Source organism: Ascaphus truei, chromosome 6, assembly GCF_040206685.1.
Source record: "Ascaphus truei isolate aAscTru1 chromosome 6, aAscTru1.hap1, whole genome shotgun sequence".
NCBI classification, from domain to species: domain Eukaryota; kingdom Metazoa; phylum Chordata; class Amphibia; order Anura; family Ascaphidae; genus Ascaphus; species Ascaphus truei.
This window is the reverse complement of record NC_134488.1, coordinates 112,058,797-112,082,669: the sequence shown is the minus strand read 5'-3', so window position 1 is coordinate 112,082,669 and position 23,873 is coordinate 112,058,797. Positions and strand designations below refer to the sequence as shown.

Sequence of the window (23,873 nt, the reverse complement as noted above, 5' to 3'; positions counted from 1 at the left end):
ACTCCCTCATCTCCCAGTAAGATCACGCACAGGCAGGAGGTATAATAACTCAGCAACAGGTTTAACCTGGAAACACGAACAGTACACCGCAGGCTTTTGCCCAATGCACTCTCTGGCTCAGCTACCCAGCTGAAGGGTGGTCCCTGGACCTTCACTATGGCTAAAGGCACCCGCAGCAGTCCTAGCTCTTCCCTGCCCCTCTATCAGAGGCAGAGGTGTGGTGCACACTCACTCTCCCACTAAAGGAAGAGGACCAAAGAAGGCCCAATATTCAGCCTCTCTAATGTGTGACCTGCCTCCCTCAAGTGGGGGAAGGCACTACTAAACTTGAGGCGGCGATGCCCTTAAGTACAACCAGGAAGAGGGCACCAGGTCTGTCCCATGATTGGACATGCTCAGGCCTGATGTCACCGCCTCCCCTGTCAATCAAGAGCAGCACCAGGGAGTGGGGAAAACCCATATTGACTACTGGCAGGCCTGCTCTTGCCAGGGCTTACTGCCAGAAGTAGGGCAGACTAGTAGCCATAGATGGCATGGCTACATACTATATTTTAAACTAATTAAAAATGTGTGCATCTTCTCAGTAAAGCCATGATGTGGAGATCCATTATACTTCTGCAGGCTCTGAACTGGACGCCAGAATAACTTGCGAAGGAGTATTGACATCTCGTCCTCCTGCACAGGAAAATGACCGGGATAGAGCATGCACCGCAAGTGACGTCACTGAGGCGACAGCATGGAGAGAGCTGGACCCTGCTAGGTGAATCTGTGGGCTCCACACTTCCCCCCAAAAGTGTGAAAGCTGTTTAAATCTCGACACCTTATGTGTTGAATACCACTTGTTTTTTAATCATGTTTTATTTAAAAAAAATTGTAGTAGGCTATGGCGTTTTTTGTGCTCTCTTTTTTTCCCCTTTGAGCTCTACAGTATCTGAACTGAAGATATTTATCAATACTTTCAGGAATATTTATTAGTTAGCTCTGAGACAGTGACACCACATCCAGCCTCTTGAAGCTCTTTGGGAAACATTCTATATTAATTAATTTATTTATAAAAATGTTTTACCAGGAAGTAATACATTGAGTTACCTCTCATTTCAAGTATGTCCTGGGCACAGGGTTATAAAAATACATGGTTACATTAAAAGAACAGGGTTAAACAGTCAATTCACAGACATTTCATGGACAGATAGAGTTGGAAAATTGGGTACAGGGGATAAAGGGCTTATGATTTTCCGATTCATATAGATCAGCTTTAATTAACATCACCAAACATCATTGAACGGTAGCAAACCGCTCACACCCTTTGGCTGCGCTAAAGGCTGTCCACCTTTGGGGCAACGCAGATTCACACTGGGGTGGTTGATTTTCAATGCAGCTGTGAACAAAACGTTCTTTGTGTCCTCTTGGCTCATTAACATTTCAGTGGTTGTGGGTTGACATTCCACAAAGTACAAGCAAATGTTAACCCTTAGCACGCTGGTCCTGTGCAGAGGAGAGCAGCTCATGGGGAGCCCCATCAGGCTGTCCACCTTTGGGGCAACGCAGATCTACACTGGGGTGGTTGATGCAGATCACCGGTTGAACAAGTCTGTCAGTGGTATTGCCACAGTTATTCCAATTTGTTCCCCTATCCTTCTGTGTAGCCTATCACGACTCATTGCTTTGTTCATATTAAGTTTCACACACTCTTTAGGGGCACTGGTTTTTATCTGCCTTCCATATATGCTCCTAATAATGCATGTCCCTTCCCGTCCTCCTGGACTGAAGGAGTCGCTCAGTTAGTAAAAGCACTGACTCTCAAAACAATGACTGACATTGAAGCAGGGGAATTAATTACTTGGAATCAGTACCAGCTCATGGGTCACATCATCTCACTGTGCCTCAGGCAGCAACATTAGATTGTCATCTCTGCAGAGCAGGGGGCTCATTGTGACTGCAACATTCTATGTACACCGCCGAGTACACTGTCGTCACTATAGAAGAGGAAAATGTGATCTTCCTTGGTCCAGCTGAGCAATTATTAGCATTTCTCATCTGTCCTGGTCATGTCAACCCACCTGTTTCATTGCATCTCTTCTCCCTGTCTTGGTTTTGCCCCATTTGCTTGTGTTCACTTACTAAATAAATATACAGTATATTCGGACTTTCCCCATTACTATCTGGGCTATTTTTTCCTATGTTTTTGTCCCAGAACATCTGCTCTCTCAATGTCTCATTGCTGCTCTATATTGTGGTAAATGAGCAGCAGAAAGCACAATCCTCTGTTCTCTAGGTTTTGATGGGAAATGTTATTTGGAACCCGCACTCACCTATTTTGAAGACTGAATTTTCCGTTGGTGCTCAGGTCCTGCACAGCCACCTCTGGGGGCAGAAAAATGCAATACGAAATGTGTTGGACCAGCACTCCAAAAAACTCAAGAACAAAATAAACGTATGTAAAAAAAAAAAAGACTTCTTTAATCTTAAATCCAAGATAGTACAACATTAGTACAAAAAGCAGCAACATATTTAAAATCATGTGAATTGATACATAGATCATACAAAAAAATAGCAACACTGGCTTTTCGGGGTCAGTTAAGCCGGAGGAAAGGGCCAGGGGCCTTAAAACGCCCTTGTGTTGCTATTTATATGTATGGCCTATGGCCTATGGCCATGATTATACAGAAATCGCTGGCGATGCCGCTTGGCGCTATGCTGCGCAGCTTCATAACAAAACAATCAAATGCAATGAAAGCGCACATACCAATCGAGACGGTAGCGCCGCGATGTGCTGCAAAGCTTCTGTCTCTTGAAGAGATTTGAGATTTTGTATTTCACACGCGACGGCCAAATCACGTGACTGGCAAAGCCAATCACAGTGGATCTTAAACACACCAGGAAGTGATGAACTGCTCATGTCTCCCTGCAGTAGCGCTACAAATCGCTTCTGCATGTGCACATTTAGCGTCGCTACGATGACATCACTGGATCTCTCTGCAGCTCTGCAGTTTCTGGTATAATTGAGGCCTAATGTATGTGTCAATTCACATGATGATCTTGTTATGTTGCTGCTTTTTGTACTAGCTTGGATTTAGATTAAAGAAGTCTTTTTTGGCAAGCGTTTATTTTGTTCTTGGGTTTTTTGGAGCGCCGTCCAACACATTTCTTATAGGTTTTGATATGAACCATCCATTTTGGGATCCCAACATTCCAAACACAATGTGTGTAACAGACATATTTAGTTCAAAAGTCTTTAGCCACGGTGAACGCTCCCACCACTCATCATGTTACATAGTTACATAGCAGATGAAAAAAGGCCATCAAGTTCAACCTATGCTAAATTTAGATGACAGATACTTATCCTATATCCGTACTTACAGTATATTGATCAAGAGTATCCTTCCTGACTCCAAGAATTGGCAATCAGATTACTCCCTGGATCAACATCCTTCCCATGTTTACTTATTTGGTATATCCCTGGATATCTGTCTTTCCAAAATGTAGATTATCTCTTTCTCTTGCACTTTGTAGTGTCCCCCCTCCCCGCGTCTGTGCAACCAAACAATTTATTCCTGTGATGCCGGGCAATAAAAAAATTAGTTTCTGGACTTCTCAACACTCAAAGCAGCACGTCTACTTGAAAGAGGGATGGAGAGCGCCAGTCACATGATAAAACATTACTTGGTACCTTGTGGAGGAGGGTATGTATTTAGCAGAATTATTACTGATTATCATAACAGAAAAGGTCATTGAAAAAGCATGTGAGGCATGTGATTATTTTTGCGCCATAATGGAAGAATAGTTACATTAATAATGTGATTATTATTATTACAGGCTGAACACTATATTATACGCAACTAAGTGATCTTAGTCAAACATAAAAGCAGCAATCCTGGCTGCTCATCTTTTTTAATTGATTTTATTAACAGGATTTGAACAGGGGGTCCTCCAGGGCTGAACATCTCTATTTTCCACTCCATGGGACCCCTCAGTTCCCCAAAATACGTACAGTATTCAGTGTCGGTGTTATACTCTCCGGGGAAACAAAATGGCCTCCAAACCATGCGCCAATAGGAAGCCGCAATAGATGATGTTGCTGCTTCCTATTGGACGACTATAGTGCCCTTTAAAAAAAACAGGAAGTGCTGCCTGGCGCCTGGAAGTGCTGCCTGACAACTGTAAGTATGTAGCGAATAGGGTTGCCAGGTGTCCGGTATTGAACCGGACTGTCCTGTATTTGGACACTCTGTCCAGTAAAAAATGAGAGGTACTGTAATACTGGACATGTATGTGTCCGGTATTTTTCTCCCTGGACAGTGACCTGACGCACCTTTCACCATTGAGTCCAGTATTTTTGGAGAAGCCACATGGCAACCCAGTAGCGAACCAGGAGGTACAAACAGAGCAGCTCATCTCTGGAGGTTCCCACGGTTCAAATCTTGTAGAAAATCCAATTTTTGGGCGAATTACTGCTTTAAATAGTGTTCAGTTCATAGAGATGACATGTATTTAACATTGCCTAGTTCCTCCAACTAGCCTGTAATATCTGTATAATAAGTAATTTTCAGACACTATTTTGGGGTGTGTTACACTTCTATATAAAGTGTAGAAAATATATATTTTTTACATAGATCCTCTGAACCATTCATACCACAATGACAACAACTGCAAAGTACAGGTGACATTTATGGAATAATTTAGCAGCAATAAGCTAAGCATGAAACATTTTAATTTCACACCGAATTTGCATCTACCAGGTGAACTTGTGAAACCACACGTAAGCGTCTTTTAATTATTATTTTCTTTAAAATTAAAAAAAAAAAATCTAATTAACGGGTTTCAAAAAGGACTTCACTTCCTGATGGGAAACGTCTATGCAAATTTCCCTTTGGCTGGAACAAGCCTTCTTCTCAACTCGACAGAAAAGGTGAGATTACGATCAGCCTCATATCTTCAACCCAAAATACCTGGTCTCGCTGGTTTTCTTTCATCTACAAACTCCTCGCTGTTAGTTTGAAGTGGTTTTTAATAAATGAGGTTCAGTTCGCCTCGTCTGTTGCCATCGTGATAACATCCCCTAGCGAGTCGAAAATTAGGACATCTTAATTAACAGGGGGAGGTTCTAATTCCACTTGTATGCAGGGCTCTTCTTATGATTTAAATTAAAGTCAACACACACATTGTGAAAAAAAAGTATTCCGTGACGGCCAAAAAAAAGATGTTAGCTGCCGATAAAAGTAGAGTTGGCAAAAATCTCCCAAGACACCGTTGGTGAATGATGTATAGAGGATGGAGATAGAATACTTTAAGTACTGTGCAAATAAAGGATCTTTATCCTGTCAGTCTTATCTCCTATGGTCAGTGTCCTATTCTACATCCAGTCTGTTATCACTAGGTTTGTTGATTCAAACAATCCCAGCTTCCTGCTCCTTTGTTAGTTTTCTATGATTCTTACACTGGCACAATTAGCCTCTGCCAAAGCCAACCACTCGTTCTATATCCAGCCATTTACAGTATATCAACTGTTCTTCCAACCAATCTCCAAAGCCAGTCTTTTGTTTATCATAAGCTGTGCTTCTTCTTCCACTATTAACTTCTCTTTTGTTGCTCCCAGCCACCTGTGCTTCTGTTTCGTTATTCATAGATCCCAAACTATGCTTTAACATCATTAAAAATTGGGAATTGGGAAATTCAAACACTTATGTTCCTGGCAACATACTAAACCAGCTGTCAGGATTATCTGCAGTGTGTATTTTTCCCCCCACTTTTCTGTCATTGGCAATTTGTGCTCGGCCGGGTTACAGGTGTCATCGACACATGCATGCTAGAGTTACAGTACTTCATTTATTTATTTATACAATGTTTTACCAGGAAGTAATACATTGAGTTACCTCTCGTTTTCAAGTATGTCCCGGGCATAGAGTTAAAGTGACAAATTGTACATGGTTACAAATACAGTTCCATAAGTGAACAGGGTTATACATTATATACAAGACATCCCATGCACAGTTAAAGATAATATATATTATGGGCGTATGTAGCAGTATATTTCGGTTCATAGTTCGGTTTGTATCAGAGCTCAATGTTCAGGACTTATTTTAAAGGCTTTGCTCTTCTCTAAATTCTGCCAGCATAGTCAGTAATGGCTTTAAAGTAATAAATATTACATGTAGTGTATAAGCCTTGAGGAGGTGATCGGGCCTGCCATGTCTAATTCACAAAGAGTTAGCATCACTCAGGGAGAGCAGCATTACTGGACCCAGAAACTTCATGGGAGTTGCACCTATTAAACTCCGAATTATTTCCACTAAAATGGAAAAGTTGGTCTACAGACTCAAAACCTCACTTATCTGGGTCCTTATTCATCGCAATCTATGAGCAGTGCTATTTTCAATCATCTTCACAAACCACACTACAGTATAGGGATCCGTATCCTGGACACTTATAGCGGAAGAAAAATAGTTATGTTCGTAAAAATCCTTTTTCGCTGTTTTTCTGTAATAGTCACAATAATAACAATTACAAAACAAACAAAGAATACAATCACCGAGTACTAAAAGTGTGACAATTTACGGGTACATACACACCCACCTATATAACAATGTCATTCCATGACATTGTTTATTTCAAATACTGTATTCCTCAACTCTGAATCCTGTTACATTGAATTCATCTTCTATTCACATTTAGTTTTAGGGTAAAGGGAAGAGATGTTCAGGTGTGATAAAGCATTAACTGGAGTTTGTAGGTTGGGATATGTACCTTTCATCATAAACTTTACATTTGCATGACTGTATGTGTGCCTTCTGATAATTAAAAAAAAACAGAACTACATAAGTAGTATGTGGTCTGGACAGCAACCTCTAAGTACTTGTTTTGTTGATCTTAAGTGAGCAATCTTTTGTCACATACTGTAGAATTGAAGCAGAACACCATTAATTTCCGAGATACTGAACTCTGCAGGCGGTGCCGGTATCCCGGCAAAGTTTAAAGGTCCTGCGTGATGTGGGCCAATAGGAAACCACACTGGATGATGTCACAGCTTCCAATTGGCTCGCAGGACACGGGAGCTTTGAAAATTCGCCATTACATGAACCCAGGACATACTTGAAAACGAGGGGTAACTTTCAATGTATTACTTCCTGGTAAAACATTTTATAAATAAATATATTACATGAACCCAGCTAGTGAGCCGGAGCAGCTACTGACACCCCTGTAGAGGTAGCATCTCTGGAAGCAGGGGGTCCCAGAGCTGAAATGAATGTGGTTAATCTCCGGAGACCTCCTGCTTCAATCCATTGTAAAAAATAAGCAAAAATGGGGGGGGAAAGGCTGCTTGATTTCTGCTTTAAAAGGTATCACTCAGTTCAATTGGCCACTATAATGTTATACATTGCAGTCTGTTATAATTCTGTGCCCTACATGTGTGTTCCTGGAAATACAGGCATAGATATTATTTTCCATTGAATGATCCAATATCATACGGTAACAGCTACTGCGACTCAGTGAATAAATCGATTTACTCCTATCATGACCGAGCAAACTCCTTACATTAGGCAAACATCAACGTCCTTTAAATATTTTTGTATATGTGTTTTAAAGACCACAAACATAGCTACTTTACATGTAAAATAACCATGTGTGGTCTGTTAAATGCCTGTACCGATCTTCATGTTTATCACAAATAACCTGCGATTTAAAAAAAAAATTAATATTCTGAAATAAAAATATATATATATTTCTTTACTGGGTTGAAGTTTTTCCCCTGATATCGTTTCTTTTCTTAAGCGAAACAGTAAAACTCTGTCACTTGATACTAAAATTAAAAAAACTTTCTTGACTATTTCAACATTCTAACTTGTTATTTTAGGCTTTCTATCTAGATGGTTATCTTTCCTTTTGCTCTTGTCGTAGTGCAGGGATTTCGGCTTTTTTATGCTGTAAGCCAATGCCTGCCGTTTTGTCTCAGAGAAGCAGAGAATACAGAAGAATACAAAATGCTGGACCCACTGCACTTGACTTGGCAACTTCAACTAAAAACACAACAGTGACAACCCCCAAAAACATAACACCCAATGTTTTTAAAAATGCTTCAGCGTGTTGTGATTCTTACTTTGTATCAATATTATATCTGAGCAGGTTATAAAAAGAAGATAAACACTACTGGCATATTCATTAATCCGGGTAAGAGAAAGAAAATAAACCCTACTGCATGCACTCACTGTGATCTGAGTAATTGGATACAAATTAAAAGCCTTTTATTGACTTGTTAAAAATAATTATAGAGGGACCAGGTATCAGTGATCCATGGCCTGTCCCAGCAAAACCACTGGCTGTCCAAAGAAAGCTCCTATTCAGATAATGATCGTATTAGCAGGAGAAAAGCCAGTTGTATCACAAATACAGCTACTCTTTATTTTTATAAGAGCTACTGTGCATTTAGCTCAGTCATCATTAATCTCATATAACTCATACAACTAGTTGTTGCCAAACCGTAGCAACCAACAGTATATGCTTATTTTCTAAAATATATATGGTAAGGTGGAACTTAATAAGTACCGCCGACCATACTGCATTAAATGCAAATGCGTATGAGCTGTGTTGTGACAGTGATTACAACTTAGCTACAGTATGTCAAACAGTAAAATGGTCTCCCTGGTTTAGGGTTATATCACTCCGCAATGCATATGGTAGTGACGTACACACTGCGTATAAGAAATGAGTTAAATTCTCATTGTACCACCTTTGATGCGAGTGACATTGTGCTCCTATTATAATATTTGCACAAATGTCAAATAAGTGAGGATAATCAATATTATCAAGCGTTGCAACCTAGCGTGCTGTATCACTCCAACAGTAAGCGTGTCAGCTCACTGTAGGCTGACACTGTTCTAATGAATTACAGGGATGCAGAAAATGGTGCCCCTTGAAGGTAGTATTAGAACACAATGTAGAGAGAGTAAAGTAAACCAAACTATACCCTTTAACCCGGTGGTGATCTCCCCTATGTCAAAGGTGTACTTAGTAAATTATTGACAATGTTTTGGTCCCCACTGGGACCGAATCGTTGAGTCAATAAATTTCACCTTTTTTCATATAGGAGTGCCTGTCCCTTTTTTCCTTTTTCTGTATCTTTTTGGACACTATGCACCCTCCCGTTACCGTTATTTTCTATTTTGTTTTTTTGTGTGCGACACTTACTACATTTGAAAGTCTTTCTCTCTCATGTATATGTTCAGATTTTTTAGTACCCAAATTGGCAGATGGATTTTAGTGGGCTGGGCAGATTTGGTCAAAACAATCCATGGAATTCCGGGAAACTGATTTGGACTATTCCGCCCATCCCTAGTTACAACCAGAATAACAGTTTCCATAGGATTTAATGGCAGATAAACAAGAATACATCACCATAACGAGCCACTGGGATTAATAGCCCCTGCTACATCTGTATCTCACAATCATAGTGTGGGTAAAGAATACAGGAGTTTTGGTAGTAACGTACATCGTCAAAAGGGTTAACACCATTCACTAATAACTACAATCACTGCTCAAAATGTAACTATAGTTCATGGTGCTAAATGCACAAGAGGGGTTTTCATTGTTGAACCCATAATAAATGTCCAAAACAAATTCCTGAACACCCCACAAAAATAGCCCCAAAAACTACAACTTTTTATTTGCCATGCATTTGATTTACTTATATTTCCATGACATTTGATATATATTTAAAAAAATCCAAATGTGCTACCATTGACCAAAAAAAAATCCCTTGATAATTTGATCTAATATCGCATTCAATGCTATATGTTAAAACAAAAAGTAAAATTCCAATGATTGAATAAAACAAACGCTAATAAATGGTTCATATTGAGACAATCTATTGTGCTGTAAATATTTACTTTTTCTAGCCTTGAATAAAAGAGCGACAATTTTAAGTATTTGCTCTTTTAAAATATGTCCCATTTTTACTTTACAAAAACAGAAGTCAACATGTCTGTTTAGGGGTCAACGTGGCTTTAAAAATAAGTTGTTCTGTTGCCGGATTAAAAATATACTCAAGTTTTACAAATTTACAAATCTACCTATTTACCTATCTATCTACAGTATCTATCTCAATGTCTTGTGCAGCACATACTGTACACAGAGTGAACCCTGATCCTATGCGCCTACTGTTTGTTGTATCGTACTTTAGAGAGATGTATACAATATGTTTGTATTGGATAGCATTTTCTTTAAAAAAAAAATGGAACTATAAGTTCCTGAATAAAAAAAGTTGTGGTACTTTGGGTTTGCAAATTAAAATGTATTTGTATACTCCACCCCTAGTACTATTACACCACTGTGTGTATTTTCAGCCATATCTATGGTTCAGCGTTAGAAATGTTTTCAAAGCTGCAGTTCACTCATGTTTGCATTTTGTTCCCATCAGCGGTAGAAGGCTGTTGATTGCAGTGTCGCAATAGATCAGGGATGGCAAACTCCAGTCATCAAGAGCTACCAACAGGTGAGGTTTCCAGGATATCCCTGCTTCAGCACCGGTGGCTCAATCAGTGGCTCAGTCTTTGACTTGACTGAGCCACTGATTGAGCCACCTGTGCTGAAGCAGGGATATCCTGAAAACCTCTCCTGTTTGTGGCCCTGAGTTCTGGAGTTGGCCACCCCTGAAATAGATACTGGGTTGCAGAACACAATTACCATCACCCTGATATACCTCACTTTACTGGACACGTCATTAAAATGCTTCTGTGGCAACAATGTTTGACACTTATGGCAATGAAATAAAGTGCCTGTTGTTTTCCCTCCGTCTCTTTAGCCATCTCCCTGTTTCTCGTCATATTAACTTCATGTGTTATCATAGTTAACACTGGTACAAGTTTGAGGGTCTATGGTGGTACATTAAAGACCAGTTCACCCTATGTTCAGCCCTGGGCACCCCCTGCTTCCTGAGATACAGACCTGTAAAGGCGTTGCCGGTACCACCCCCTCCCGAGGAAACAAAATGGCCCGTGTGCCAATCCCTATTGACCCGCGTGACGCTGGTGATTTCGATACATGGAAGTACTGGCGCTACATTTCCCGGTATGTATCTCAGGAACTTGGGGCCCCCAAAGCTAAAACTAACGCAGTTCAGAACCAGAAGCCCCCTGCTTGTCACCCAATAAAAAAAGAAGGCGGAGTGGACTGCAAGAATTGGATTTCTCATTTAAAGAGGCAATCCAAGCGGGCACATTTTTTAGTGATTTTTTCTTTAACATATGATGGAAGCAGGGAGTGTCCGGAGAAGAACCCCATTAATTTCAGCTCCGGGTACCCCCTGCTTCCAGAGATACTTACCTCCGTAGGGGTTGCTGGTTGCTGCTCCGTTCGGCTACAAGGGTTCACATAATGGCCACATTTCAAAGCTCCCACGTCCTTCAAGCCAATAGGAAGCCGTGATGTGATCCGGTGTGGCTTCCTATTGGCCTACATAATGCGGAAGCTTCAAAAAGCAGAGATATACCGGCACCCCCTACAGAGGTTATGATCTCCAGAAGCAGGGGTTCCCTGCAGCTGAAAGCAATGAGACTCCACACCAGAGACCCCCTGATTCAATCCTAAGTGTAAAAAAAAAATCGCAACCAAAATTCACACACTCGGATTGATCCATTAACACTATCCACCATGTGATGGGGATAGAAAGTCATCACGCTGGGGAATCTAACGGGCGAGAGTCATGCTTCTCACTGTCACTATTAATTGTGGGCAGAGGGCTTTCTAGGGCACTTACAAGAGCTTAATTATCATGGAGAATGCACACTGTTAGAAGGCGAAGGATCTCAGAGGATGAATATTTGAGATTATAATTGAGAGCAGTTTTGAAGCCAGAGAGATGGGTCTTGCTTTGACTGACCCTTCCTCTTTCCTGCAGGCAGTGTGGAGAGATGGACAATGACAGGCAGCTGCAATTATACCTCTTATATGATTACTACAGTCATTTTACACCCAATTACACTAAATGTGCTGGATGCCCGGTGGAAAGAAGATGAGCATTTGCATTTGACGGTGCTGATTCAACACTGGTGTTGGTTATTGCATAGCAAGCTACTTACAACAGCAAAAGTGGTCAAGTGAAATCAAATATAGGCATTAAAACAGCAGTGTCACTTAGCATGAAAATATAAGCTATGTTGCCCAGAATGCATTACTGTATACGCTGGGTTATCTGTATTGGATATCAATAAGAAGCACCAGAAATTCTGTTAGTAGCTGTTCGGAGGAAGAGAAAGAAGCTGAGATTATTCCAGACTGCACGATTTCCTTTGTTTAAAGATTTCTCAGGGGGGGTAAAAACAGATACACAAAAGTGTCTCACAGCTCACTGAAACCCCTATACAGTAGTTTAATTCCGCTGGAATTTATACAAGAAAACTCACGGTCTTTTAAATCAGCACGCTGTGCATTTTAGGTCTTTTATTTTAGCCAAACAAATGTAAAACATTAGTTTCGGACTAGAGACTTTTGTGAAGTTAAAGTGAATATTTTACAGGTTTCAACAACTTCTACTGGTTACCGAGAAAGAAAAAGCTTTAAAAACATCCAACTTAATCTTAACAAAGATTCATTCTGCCTGTTATGTGCAAGGGATCTGTTTTTGATCATTGCCACCAGCTCATATTTTCTACATCCTTCAGATCCAGTATGTGCCTTGGATATTTCCCTCTCTGTTTCTGCTTGTTCTCTAAGAGTTGTGATCCAACCTGTATAATACATACTGACATTGCTTTAACATTTTGTGCACTGGTTGAAGTGCATTCAGTTTGCAATATACTGGGTGCCAAATCTTAAGAAATATGGGGCATAGTTGTATGCAGCCTATATGCAAAAATAAGATACGCTACATTAAAATACCACACACATTTCTTATATGCATTATGATAAATAGGTAAGTAATAATATTTAAATATGTTCCAGATTATTTAACACACCTGTCTGCTTTTTCCTTACCTGAACCAATGGGTCTGCTAATAAAGCCCATAATAAAAATGGCAAGTTGCACCTCATAATGACATTTCCCTTATTCATTGGCTTGTTGCCAGCTGTAATGAACCCAACAGCTTTTTGTTTATTTCCAATATGTTATTCTCCTAGTAAAGTAGCAAGCCTGGCATCACCTGCTTCAATGGGTCCAAGAGAATATTGTACTTTTCTAATCTACTGTGTGTTTCTAATTAAAGGAACATATTAGTACAGTAAATGTATTTTAAACACTGAGGGATGCTGGTAAATACTTACACTATATCAGGGAACCTGGGTTTGCCCAGAGTGGTGTCTATTATGTAATTTATGTTGTTGAATGCTGCATACAGAACTCATGAAAGAATACCTGCTATGCTACTGAATCTAACTCAAGCCTGATAAATTCAAAGGAGCACTCACATTAATACAGTTGTAAACTATTACGAGTGCTCAGACCTCCACACAAAACGGTATTCAGATCAGAATGGTGACTTACAGATGCAGCAACGAGTATCCGAACACTTGCCTTGGAAAATCTGGGGCAGTCTCCCAGTAATGCTGCAACATTTCTGTGACATTTCTGCAAAAAGACTAATGGCCCATTGGATTCACAGCGGGGGTCCCTGGCAGTCTCATTCAGTTTGAATGGGACTGCCAGGGACCCCGCTGTGTGAATCTGATGGGCCATTAGTCTGTCTGCAGAAATGTCACAGAAATGTTGCAGCATTACTGGGGTATTGCCCCAGATTTTCCCAGGCAAGTGTTCGGATACTCGTGGCTGCATCAGTAGTCCTCTCTAGTGCCGGCAATCACTTTACTCATCTAACTCTAGATTGACAGTGTGATAATGATTCAGGAGAGTCATTATTTTTTCAGATCTTACTCTGTGGACCTGTCCCCTGGCTAGGCTGTAAGATTAAAAATGGCTGGAGGGTCCGGACCGTTTTTGACAAAAGATGATGTTCTTGACAACAGATGATGTTATGGCTTTCTATCATAGTGACCCCACAGCCATATTTGTCATTTTTTTTAAATGTAAAAACAGGCACACAAAAAAAAAAAAAAAAACATAAATATCTCGGGATCCAGGGGATCCTGGAAATCAAGGGATCACGGATGAGCTCCAGAAGACCCCCAGTTAAGGTAAGCTGAAAAGAAAAAAAAGAAAAGCGAGACCATGGATGTAATGCTTTAAGTTGCCCATAAGTCTACCCACAGGTGATCCCCTAATTGGTTTGTAGCAAAGGTTTTTAAAGCGTGGAATTTTGAAAGATCTTTCCCATAAACATGAAAGTGAGAGAACAGGAAACAAAGTTCATCTTGCAAGACATGGTGAATATTTATTTTTGGTATGTAACGGTGTTCCCCCATCCAGTGGGAGATTTGGTCATTACTACGTATATGTGGTGCATGATAACTGCTGGTAACAGGAGGGCTGAGTCATCCGCCGATGGTATTTGGGACACAGGACTAGGCTTCTGGGGTTCATACTCTACATATCTCTTTAGCAGTACAGAGCCTCCATCTGCCATAGGCTCCAGGAACTGAAGGTGATCTCCCATGGTAGAACTATTATCTCTCCCCCCCAGTAAGGTCACGCATCAGGCAGGAGGTATAACAACAGGAACTGTTTATTATCTCTTCTGTACAGCACAGTAACAAGGCAGGCTTCTGCCCGATGCAGTAAGTCTCAGAAACCACTAAAGGATGGTCCCTGGACCATCACTACAGGCCAAGGGCACCCTCAGCCATCCTAGCTCTTCCCTGCCTCCCTAGCAGAGGTAGAGTTATAGTTCACACTCACTCTCCCCCGGAGGGAAGAGGACTGGAGAAGGCCTAATAATCAGCCTCTCCACTGTGTGACCAGCCTTTCTCAAGTGGGGAAAGGCACTGCTAAATTTGTGCGGTACCTGCCCTTAAGTACAGTCAGGAGGAGGGCACCAGGTCTGACTCATGACACAGGCTCCCACTGTCACTCAAGTGCAGTACAAAAGAGGAGAAAAAACCCCATATCAACTACTGGCATCCCGATTGTAACAGGACTTACTGCCAGAAGGGAAGCACACTAGTAGCCACAGATGGCAAGGCTACACTCTCCCTCTACTGGAATCCCAACGACCCCGCTTGGGCCTTAAATTTTCAGGTACCATCCTTGAAGGTAACCTGAACATAACAAGAGAACATTTCACATAATTGATTATCACATTCAATATGCATGATAACACTTTCTGTGAATACAGTCAGTACAGCTTGCTAGAACTACGTGGCAGTTTATTTGATCACAACCATAAAAGGGCTGCCTTACAGAACAAAAGGTTCCTCCCAACATGGAGAACCTTTATCAGTAATAATGCTCTGGGTCTGGTATGCTGACTAAGACCCCGGTACTATCGAGCATATCTACAGAAAAACACCCTCCGGTGGTCTGCGCAAGGCATGATCCACTCTCTCTAACTCAAGAGCATAGTGATACTCCCTGTAACACACCGAGCATCCACACCCAGGTATTCTTAGGTATGGACACACTTGGTCCCAGGGAACTATACCCAGATGACCCACAGGAAAACATCCTGGAACTACCATTCTCTTCCCCAACGTTACACCAATTTTCATCGTAACACTCAGAATCCCAATTCTCTGGGGGATTATCTGAATCCCAATTTTCCCTCATACTACCCGCTCAGGGACTTCGGGAGTGATACCTTTCTTGTACTTGAAGGCCCTAATAGGGTATCCCGCTAAATCCTCATCAGAGCTATACTCAAACTCAATCGCCCCAGGCCAGGGTTCCTGACAATAAAGTTCTGACTGTAACCGATTTCGAGCCTATTGGAACTCTTAGCTTCAGGGAATAGCGAACAGTCAGTAGGCCTATTACCAGGTTCCATAATGAAGAACATAAAGTCTCTTAGGCCTTGGTCAAAGTCCCTGGTCTGAAACTCTCCTGGACTGGGAACAGCTCTATAATGACAATGTAGGGCTCTGCATCCATCGTGGTAAAACCGGTACTCACCGGAGCGGGAATTGGCCACTTCTCATCCACCCCAGCAGTCACTCGTAGTATGATGTCATCTCCGGCAGGTATCGCTGTGTCATGGCACAGCTGCTCCAGATCCCGCACCGGAAGGGCGTCGATATCCGCTCTTTCACAGGTGTGGCATCGTCGTCATCCGCATGGACATCGACACCGGAAGGTACCTCCATCTGCACAGGAGAATCCCTGGATCGGCCTTTGGACACCTCCACAAGGGGTATGCTCATCCGCCTCTCAGTCTCACGGTCGCGGTTACTGTTGCAGGGCTCCTCCGTCTCTTGGAGTCATTAGGACTGTTCGGTTCCTCCACAGCGTCGGTCAGAAGATTCGACGGCGGTCGAACACCACGGAAGCTCATCTGCTACTGGTACGGGAGGAGGGCAGGAACACCTTCATAGGGGAAAGGCACAGATCATTTCTGAGTCCTCAGCAGCATTGAGCAAGGCCTCTCCGGTCTCCTGCGCCTCTGTGAACAATGGTGCCTCATCATCCAAGGCAGTCACCTTACCCGGCATTTCTTGGGCTTGTTCCGGCACACCAACCATCACGGGCTCCTCTGCATGGACTGGGTCTGGAACCATTTCAGCCTGCTCGGTAGTCATCGGGGTACTCGTATCCCCTGGATCCTCTTCTGAGGCACACGGGCCCTCCGAGGGCTCCATAGTTGAGGTAGACTTTTGTTTAGCAGCATCGACTGCCCAAGTAGTGGGGTTGGTCCTATCTTTGTGAATTCCGTAGGCTGCAGCAGAGTGGGCTTCAGGAAACATGCTCCGCAGCAGGCACCCTTGGCTCCCCAGGTCAGTTCGCCACCTGGGAAATCACACTTGGGGCATATGCATCTGAGGTTCCTCTTCCACTCCACCTTCACCACCAGGAGCCCTCCCGGTAGATGGTAGGGGTCAAAGTCCATATCACCAGACATATTCAAGTCTTTTTGTAAGCACGGGCACAAGAGAAATGGTACGTTCACTCCTCTTGCTCGCCATACTCTGAAGAACTGAGGGTGCGGTCTGCTACATCCGGTACCTCCCTTATGCTCCAAAGTCTTTAGGCATTGGCTGTCGACGTGTCCCCATCCTATGGTGGAGATTAGAGGAGGGACACTCAGCGACGTGGATGGGGCATGACTCTTATCCTGGCTGAGTCAGTCACTTCGCTTGGGTGGGGTCCTGGCTTTCGTGCCAGATCCTTGCAGAACTTTGCAAAAAGTTCACGTGTAGCCTGTTTGAAGGCAGCACGTGCGCTCTCCAGCATGGGCGAGAGACGCCATTCTAACTCACATGGCGTATTCCCGGAAAGGGGAACCACCATTTTGGGCACAATCACTTCCCAAACCACGCAGTGACCGCGATTCCAACAGGAAACCGCTCCTCGTGGGTCCTCACAGCACATAAATGTCGCTCCGTAACCGGAAACACGTCACTGAGGGCGGGACAAGTCTCCGAAACTCCCTTCTCCTGCTTCTGTACTCCGTCGCGCTCTTGTATTGGGGATTACCCCTGAAGAAGTGCGCATGCGCACGAAACACGTTGGGCAGTTTGTGAGAGTGATTGCATCGAGCAGAGCAGAGCAATACAAGAGCGCGACGGAGTACAGAAGCAGGAGAAGGGAGTTTCGGAGACTTGTCCCGCCCTCAGTGACGTGTTTCCAGTTACGGAGCGACAGACGGCATCAGGAGAACCAGCCCATGGTGACGCATATGATGATGCAGAACTAAGGAAGTATTTGGAGTCTCCCCCGATCGCCACTTGTCCATCAGTAGCTGCCGGACTACACACACTGTTTATCCCTGCCTGAATTGTCTGGACGTCTTACATGTAATTTGTTGCTGTGGAGCCTGCTGTCTAAGGATTGGATTTTCTTCCATTGGACATTGTCGTCATTATTTGGACTACACTATTGTTCCTCCATTTGGACTTTGAGGCGCCGGTCTGTATTGTTATTTTATGTACCTCAGGCTAGCAAAGCTCCATCTCTATACGCTGCACACGATTACAGTCCATTACAAGCACTCTGTAGTTCCATGATCTGGCTACAGCAAGTGATACTGTTGTGGTTCTTCAAGCAGATAAGTATAGGCACCTGAATAAGGCAGGCACTTCCCCTAAGACACCACCCAGGTAGTCAGTACCTTACACGCAGTCCCGCTAGGCTGTTGGCAACGCAGACCCTCTCCAGAGGTCTCTGGGACTCAGTTAACCAAAGCACCCCCTTCAGGCATCCCGACTTCCCGCCTCAGGGCGACTTAGGCTTCGCTTATAGTGCCGGCTACGGCTACAGCTATGGCAACGCATGACGTCACCCTTCTCCGTAGCCCAAGCAAAAGTTGTAATTTGAGTTTGGGAGACGTCTCTAGCTACAAGGGGAGTGACAGAAGGCTGAGGGGTGGGGACAAGAGCAAGGTGAAGGCTGATATGGAGAGGAGTTGTAATTTCTGTTTGTATGCTAAATTTACAGTACTTTAACTTTAAATTACGGGATAATTTACTATTTTAAAGTTGTTCATATAGTGTGTTTCACTTAACAGACACACACACACACACACAGACACACACACACACACACACACAATCAGAACCGCCAGCAGAAATCATGGGGCCCAGGACAAATAAAATGAGCAGCCCCCTCCCCCCCCCCAACCCATAGCGCACCTACCACGGAAAAACACATTTTAGCGTACAACTTTTACTTAACCCTCCAATACATATAAAAATACACCCCTAACCCCCAAATACATATAAAAATACACCCCTAACCCCCAAATACATATAAAAATACACCTCACCCCCCCCCCAATACATATAAAAATACAACTCCAATAATAAAACGCTGCACCCGGTGCCGGGTCTTTCGGCAGCGGCGGAAGTCAGCTGGGCTAAGCTTCCGCCTCGCCGGCGTGAGAGGGAGGCCCAGCGCACACACGAGCAGCCATTGTGGGACTGAGATGTGCCTGCAGCGGGGCAGGGCCGGCAACAACTGCTGTGACCTGCAGCCGGGCCCCTGCCACCGCCAGCACCCCGCAGTACCTCCAGCCGCCGGGCTACTGCCACCCAACGGCCCCCCGCTGTCCCGCCACCCACGTTCCCCCCACAGTTCCGCCAGGTTCCGGGCCCCCTGCCAGCCACTGGGCCCCCACCACCGCCCCCCCATCGCCAGCCACCGGATCTCCCACCACCACCACACCGCCCTCCCCCCTGCAGCCACCAGCCCAACCTGTGATAATCCCCAAGGCAAGCCTGATTTGTGTATGTATTGGGGGTGTATTTTATATATATATTGGGGGGGAGTGGGGTATATTTGTAGATGTATTGGGGGGGAGTGGGGTATATTTGTAGATGTATTGGGGGGGGAGTGATGTATATTTGTAGATGTATTGGGGGGAGTGGGGTATATTTGTAGATGTATTGGGGGGGAGTGGGGTGTATTTCTGTATGTATTGGGGGTTAAGTAAAAGTTACGCGCTAAAAAAATATTTCCGTGGTAGGTGCGCTATGGGTTGGGGAGGGGGGGGGGTCTGCTCCTTTCATTTGTCCTGGGCCCCATGATTTCTGTTGGCGGCCCTGATCTCACACACACAATCACACACAATCACACTCCAACACACACACAATCACAATCACACACAATCACAATCACACACAAACCCCCACACACACAAACCCACACACACACAAACCCACACACACACAAACCCACACACACACACAATCCCACACACACACACAATCCCACACACACAATCACACACACACACACACACAATCCCACACACACACAATCCCACACACACACAAACACACAATCACTCAATCACACACACAATCCCACACACACAATCACAATCTCACACACAATCCAACACACACAACCCCCCCCCCACACACTATCACTCACACACACAGTCACTCACAAACACACACACACACACACACACACACACACACACACACACACACACACACACACACAACCCCCCTCCCACACACACACACACACATTCACACACAATCCCCCCCACACACACACACACAATCACTCACAATCACACAAACACACACACACAATCCCACACACACACAATCCCACCCCCCCCCCCCTCTCCCTGCACTCACACACAGACACATTTTCCCTCTCCCTGCATCAGATCAGAAGCTATCTGATTGGTTACAGCCTGTCACATGAGGAGACCGTCTCTGTAAAAATCAAATTCTACTGACTACAGAGATTCATGTTTCTTCGTCGCTCCTACTATAAGCGCATGCTACAGATTAAATGCATTTGTTTTGAAGCGACGTCATGTCGCTGTCGCCGGCACTATAAGCGCAGCCTTAGAACAGCGATAGCCTTTGTGTCTCCAGACCATTCACCCGATAGGACAGTCTAAGCTGTAGCTCGGTTTTCTGGGGCGGGTTCCCCAGACGCTACACCTAGCCTCCCTGCTTCATTAGCACTTGCTCTGGAAGCGTACCTTGTTACTTCCAGCCTTGTTTCGCTGAAAGCCTGTCCTGTTACAGATCTTAGCAGCACCTCCAAATGTAACAGTGTTCCCCCACCCGGTGGGAGATTTGGCCATTACTACGTATGTGGTGCATGATACCTGCTGGTAATAGGAGAGCTGAGTCATCCGCTGATGGTAGTGGGGACACAGGACTAGGCTTCATACCCTACATATCTCTTTAGCAGTGCAGTGCCTCCATCTGCCGCAGGCTCCAGGAATTTAAGGTGATCTCCCACAGTAGAACTATTACCTCTCCCCCCCCCAGTAAGGTCACAAACCAGGCTGGAGGTATAACAACAGGAACGGTTTATTATCTCTTCTGTACAGCACAGTAACAAGGCAGGCTTCTGCCCAATGCAGTAATTCTCAGGTACCACTGAAGGATGGTCCCTGTACCGTCACTACAGTCCAAGGGCACCCTCAGCCGTCCTAGCTCTTCCCTGCCTCCCTAGCAGAGGTAGAGTTATAGTCCACACTCACTCTCCCCCGGAGGGAAGAGGACTGGAGAAGGCCTAATAATCAGCCTCTCCACTGTGTGACCAGCCTTTCTCAAGTGGGGAAAGGCACTGCTAAATTTAGGCGGTACCTGCCCTTAAGTACAGCCAGGTGGAGGGCACCAGGTCTGACTCATGACTGGTCATGCCCAGGCCTGATGTCACCATCTCTCGCTGTCACTCAAGTGCAGTACCAAGGAGGGGGAAAACCCCATATCAACTACTGGCAGCCTGATTATACCAGGGCTTACTGCCAGGAATGATACAGGAAGTTTGACCGCAAACCCAAATCAAATACTTAATGGTGAATAAATGTGAAAAAAATATACAGATAAATATCACCAAGAGGAGATGCAGCTGGCGTGAGGAATTTCATAATCAGTCAAGAGAACATCACAAAAAAAACACAAAACGCAAGAACTCTTCTCAAATGTGGTACGTTGTCAATCAGATAGGAATCTGGAAAGATGCAGCTGGTATTCTCAATTTTCAGTATGCAAAAGAGAGAAGAGAGATATAGTGCAACACAATTTATTACAGTTCTTGTGCTTTCTGCCAGGAGGGAAGCAGACTGGTAGCCACAGATGGCATGGCCACAGGTGTAAGATCAACCCTTTTGAATTGACAACTATGAAAGGGTTAATGATATTTTATTGAAGTCTTTATGCACCACGTTAAGTAGAATTAAGAGATAATATGTGGTTCATTCTATTTGTATGGCAGACTTTAAAACAGGATTACGTTTAAATAAGTTGGGGACCTAAAGGGAGCGAGTTTGGCATTACTATGTATAGGGTGAGCTTGGCAGACTGTGGATTCTGGATTTACGATGACATCAATACTTTCGAGGTGGAGAGGTCAAATTTGGAGGCCTGATTTGACTCATCAGGAATCAGAGAGCTGTTAATTGTGCATTACTTACCCCGTGTGGGGGATAGGTGAGCCAGCCCCAGTCTCCGGGAATTGTTGCTGTATCTAACAAATTCACTGAAAAACAAAACAAAAAGAAAACATTGTGTTAGAAATCTGCATTTCAAGGATGCCTTCCACTCAACTCAACTTAAAGATACACTTTTTTGTTGACTGGTACCCTTTCATTTTTTTTACCGTACATATCTACAGTGACTATTTCCTTAGCTTTATGCTCTAGGTCTCCACCGGTATCTGCCTTTAAATATTTAGGCCATTGGTCACTTTTAGTATGACTGCAGCATGGAGCCTGAAAAGCTCAATGTCTTTCTATCATGGTTTCTCCACCCTGGGCCTTCTAGAGCTGTGGTGCTCGACTCCAGTACTCAAGACCCCCCAACAGGTCAGGTTTTAAGGATATCCCAGCTTCCGAACAGGTGGCTCAGTCTTTGACTTAAAACTTGACCTGTTGAGGACTGGAGCTGACCACCACAGTTCTAGAGGACAATTGAGCAGCATGGGTTGGGTAGGGCACTTTTTTGGGGAGGTCCATTCCACGGACAGTAACATTACACAACAGGGACATGCTAAAAGAAGTCAAACCCTCCAAGCTTCCAAATGTATTGTGAGCAAAATTACTTTGAAGGTAATTAAAGTAAATTTTTAATGCCTCCTAGATATACTGTACCACTGCAACTGGTTCAATTTGGTCCTAACAGTGACGGCACTTTGAAGCAGTAGTGTCACCTCCAGCTGTGAATGGGCTACTGCAGGCATTCTAATCATCAGCAGCATTCCCTGTCGTTTCTGTGCGCTTTGTCATTGTTTGTTATTGGACGGGGTATTTGTTGCACTATACAGAACGTCATAAATGCAGCATTCCCAAAAAAGACATAAATGTGATGCATATAAGAGCATTAGCTCTGTTTGAAAACGTACTTGGCTACAATTATTTTGGGAGACAGAATGAAAAATAGCTCATTTTTACCATTACAAAATAGCTCTCAAACGGCTGTTACAATATAATAACTATCACTCAATGCCAGCCTGAGACAGATTGGACTCCCAGAGAAAAAGCGCTGCCCCGCAAGTTTAGTTAAGTCACTTCCCTGTGCTGGAAAACAGCTCAATTCAATTGCTTGGGCCTAAAATCTTCTCTGACATGGGAAAGTGCCTCAGTCACCTATGCAGGGGTGCTCAACTCCAGTCCTCAAGCCAACCACCCCCTAACAGGTCAGATTTTCAGGATATCCTAGCTTCAGCGCAGACGGCTCAATCAGAGGCTGATTGAGCCACCTGTGCTGAAGCAGGGACTGATTGAGCCACCTGTGCTAAAGCAGGGACTGATTGAGCCACTTATGCTGAAGCAGGGACTGATTGAGCCACCTGTGCTGAAGCTGGAATATCCTGAAAACCTCTTTACCTGTTCTGGGAGGGGGGGGTGCTTGAGGACTGGAGTTGTGCACCCCTGATCTAAGCTACCCCAGATCAGAACTGAGAACCAAGGATGGGCAAATATGTGGGCTCGAAATCCAAATTTCGAGTCTAGCTTTGAATGGATTTTTTTTGGAATGCGAGTAAATTTGAGCAAAAACCCAGAGGCTCATCCTCCGATTCTGATTTTCTGTTTTGTGTAAATTTCGCCAAACTTTTCAGTTTGCAAACGAATAAAACCCTGCAAACTTGTTGCAAAAAAATGTTCATTTTGTTTTTTTTTATCCAATTGAGTTCCAGCCAAACATTATTGAAAGTGTTACTGAGAACTCCAGGACGCTGATCCTCATTGGGGTTAAAAGCTACTGAATGAGACCAAAACATCTTCACATTCCACATCCAGTAGCATTAACTGAATTTATATTAGCTATGAATCACACTCTCTAATCTATCATAATTAGGCTGTGCCGCTAAGTATGTTCTCTGTACTCATTTATTATTTACCATATAGTGGGTTTGTTGCGTA

The 23,873-nt window shown here is 43.7% G+C and overlaps 1 protein-coding gene across 3 annotated transcripts in view; it reads right to left on the bottom strand.

Moving 5' to 3' along the window:
* EPHA8 (EPH receptor A8) overlaps positions 1-23,873 on the bottom strand; it is a 206,801-nt gene that overhangs the window by 136,532 nt on the left and 46,396 nt on the right. For all 3 annotated transcript variants that reach the window (XM_075605786.1, XM_075605784.1, XM_075605785.1), the window contains exon 2: positions 21,927-21,991. In XM_075605786.1, the coding sequence (XP_075461901.1) occupies positions 21,927-21,991 (65 nt within the window). The remainder of the gene's footprint in view (positions 1-21,926; positions 21,992-23,873) is intronic.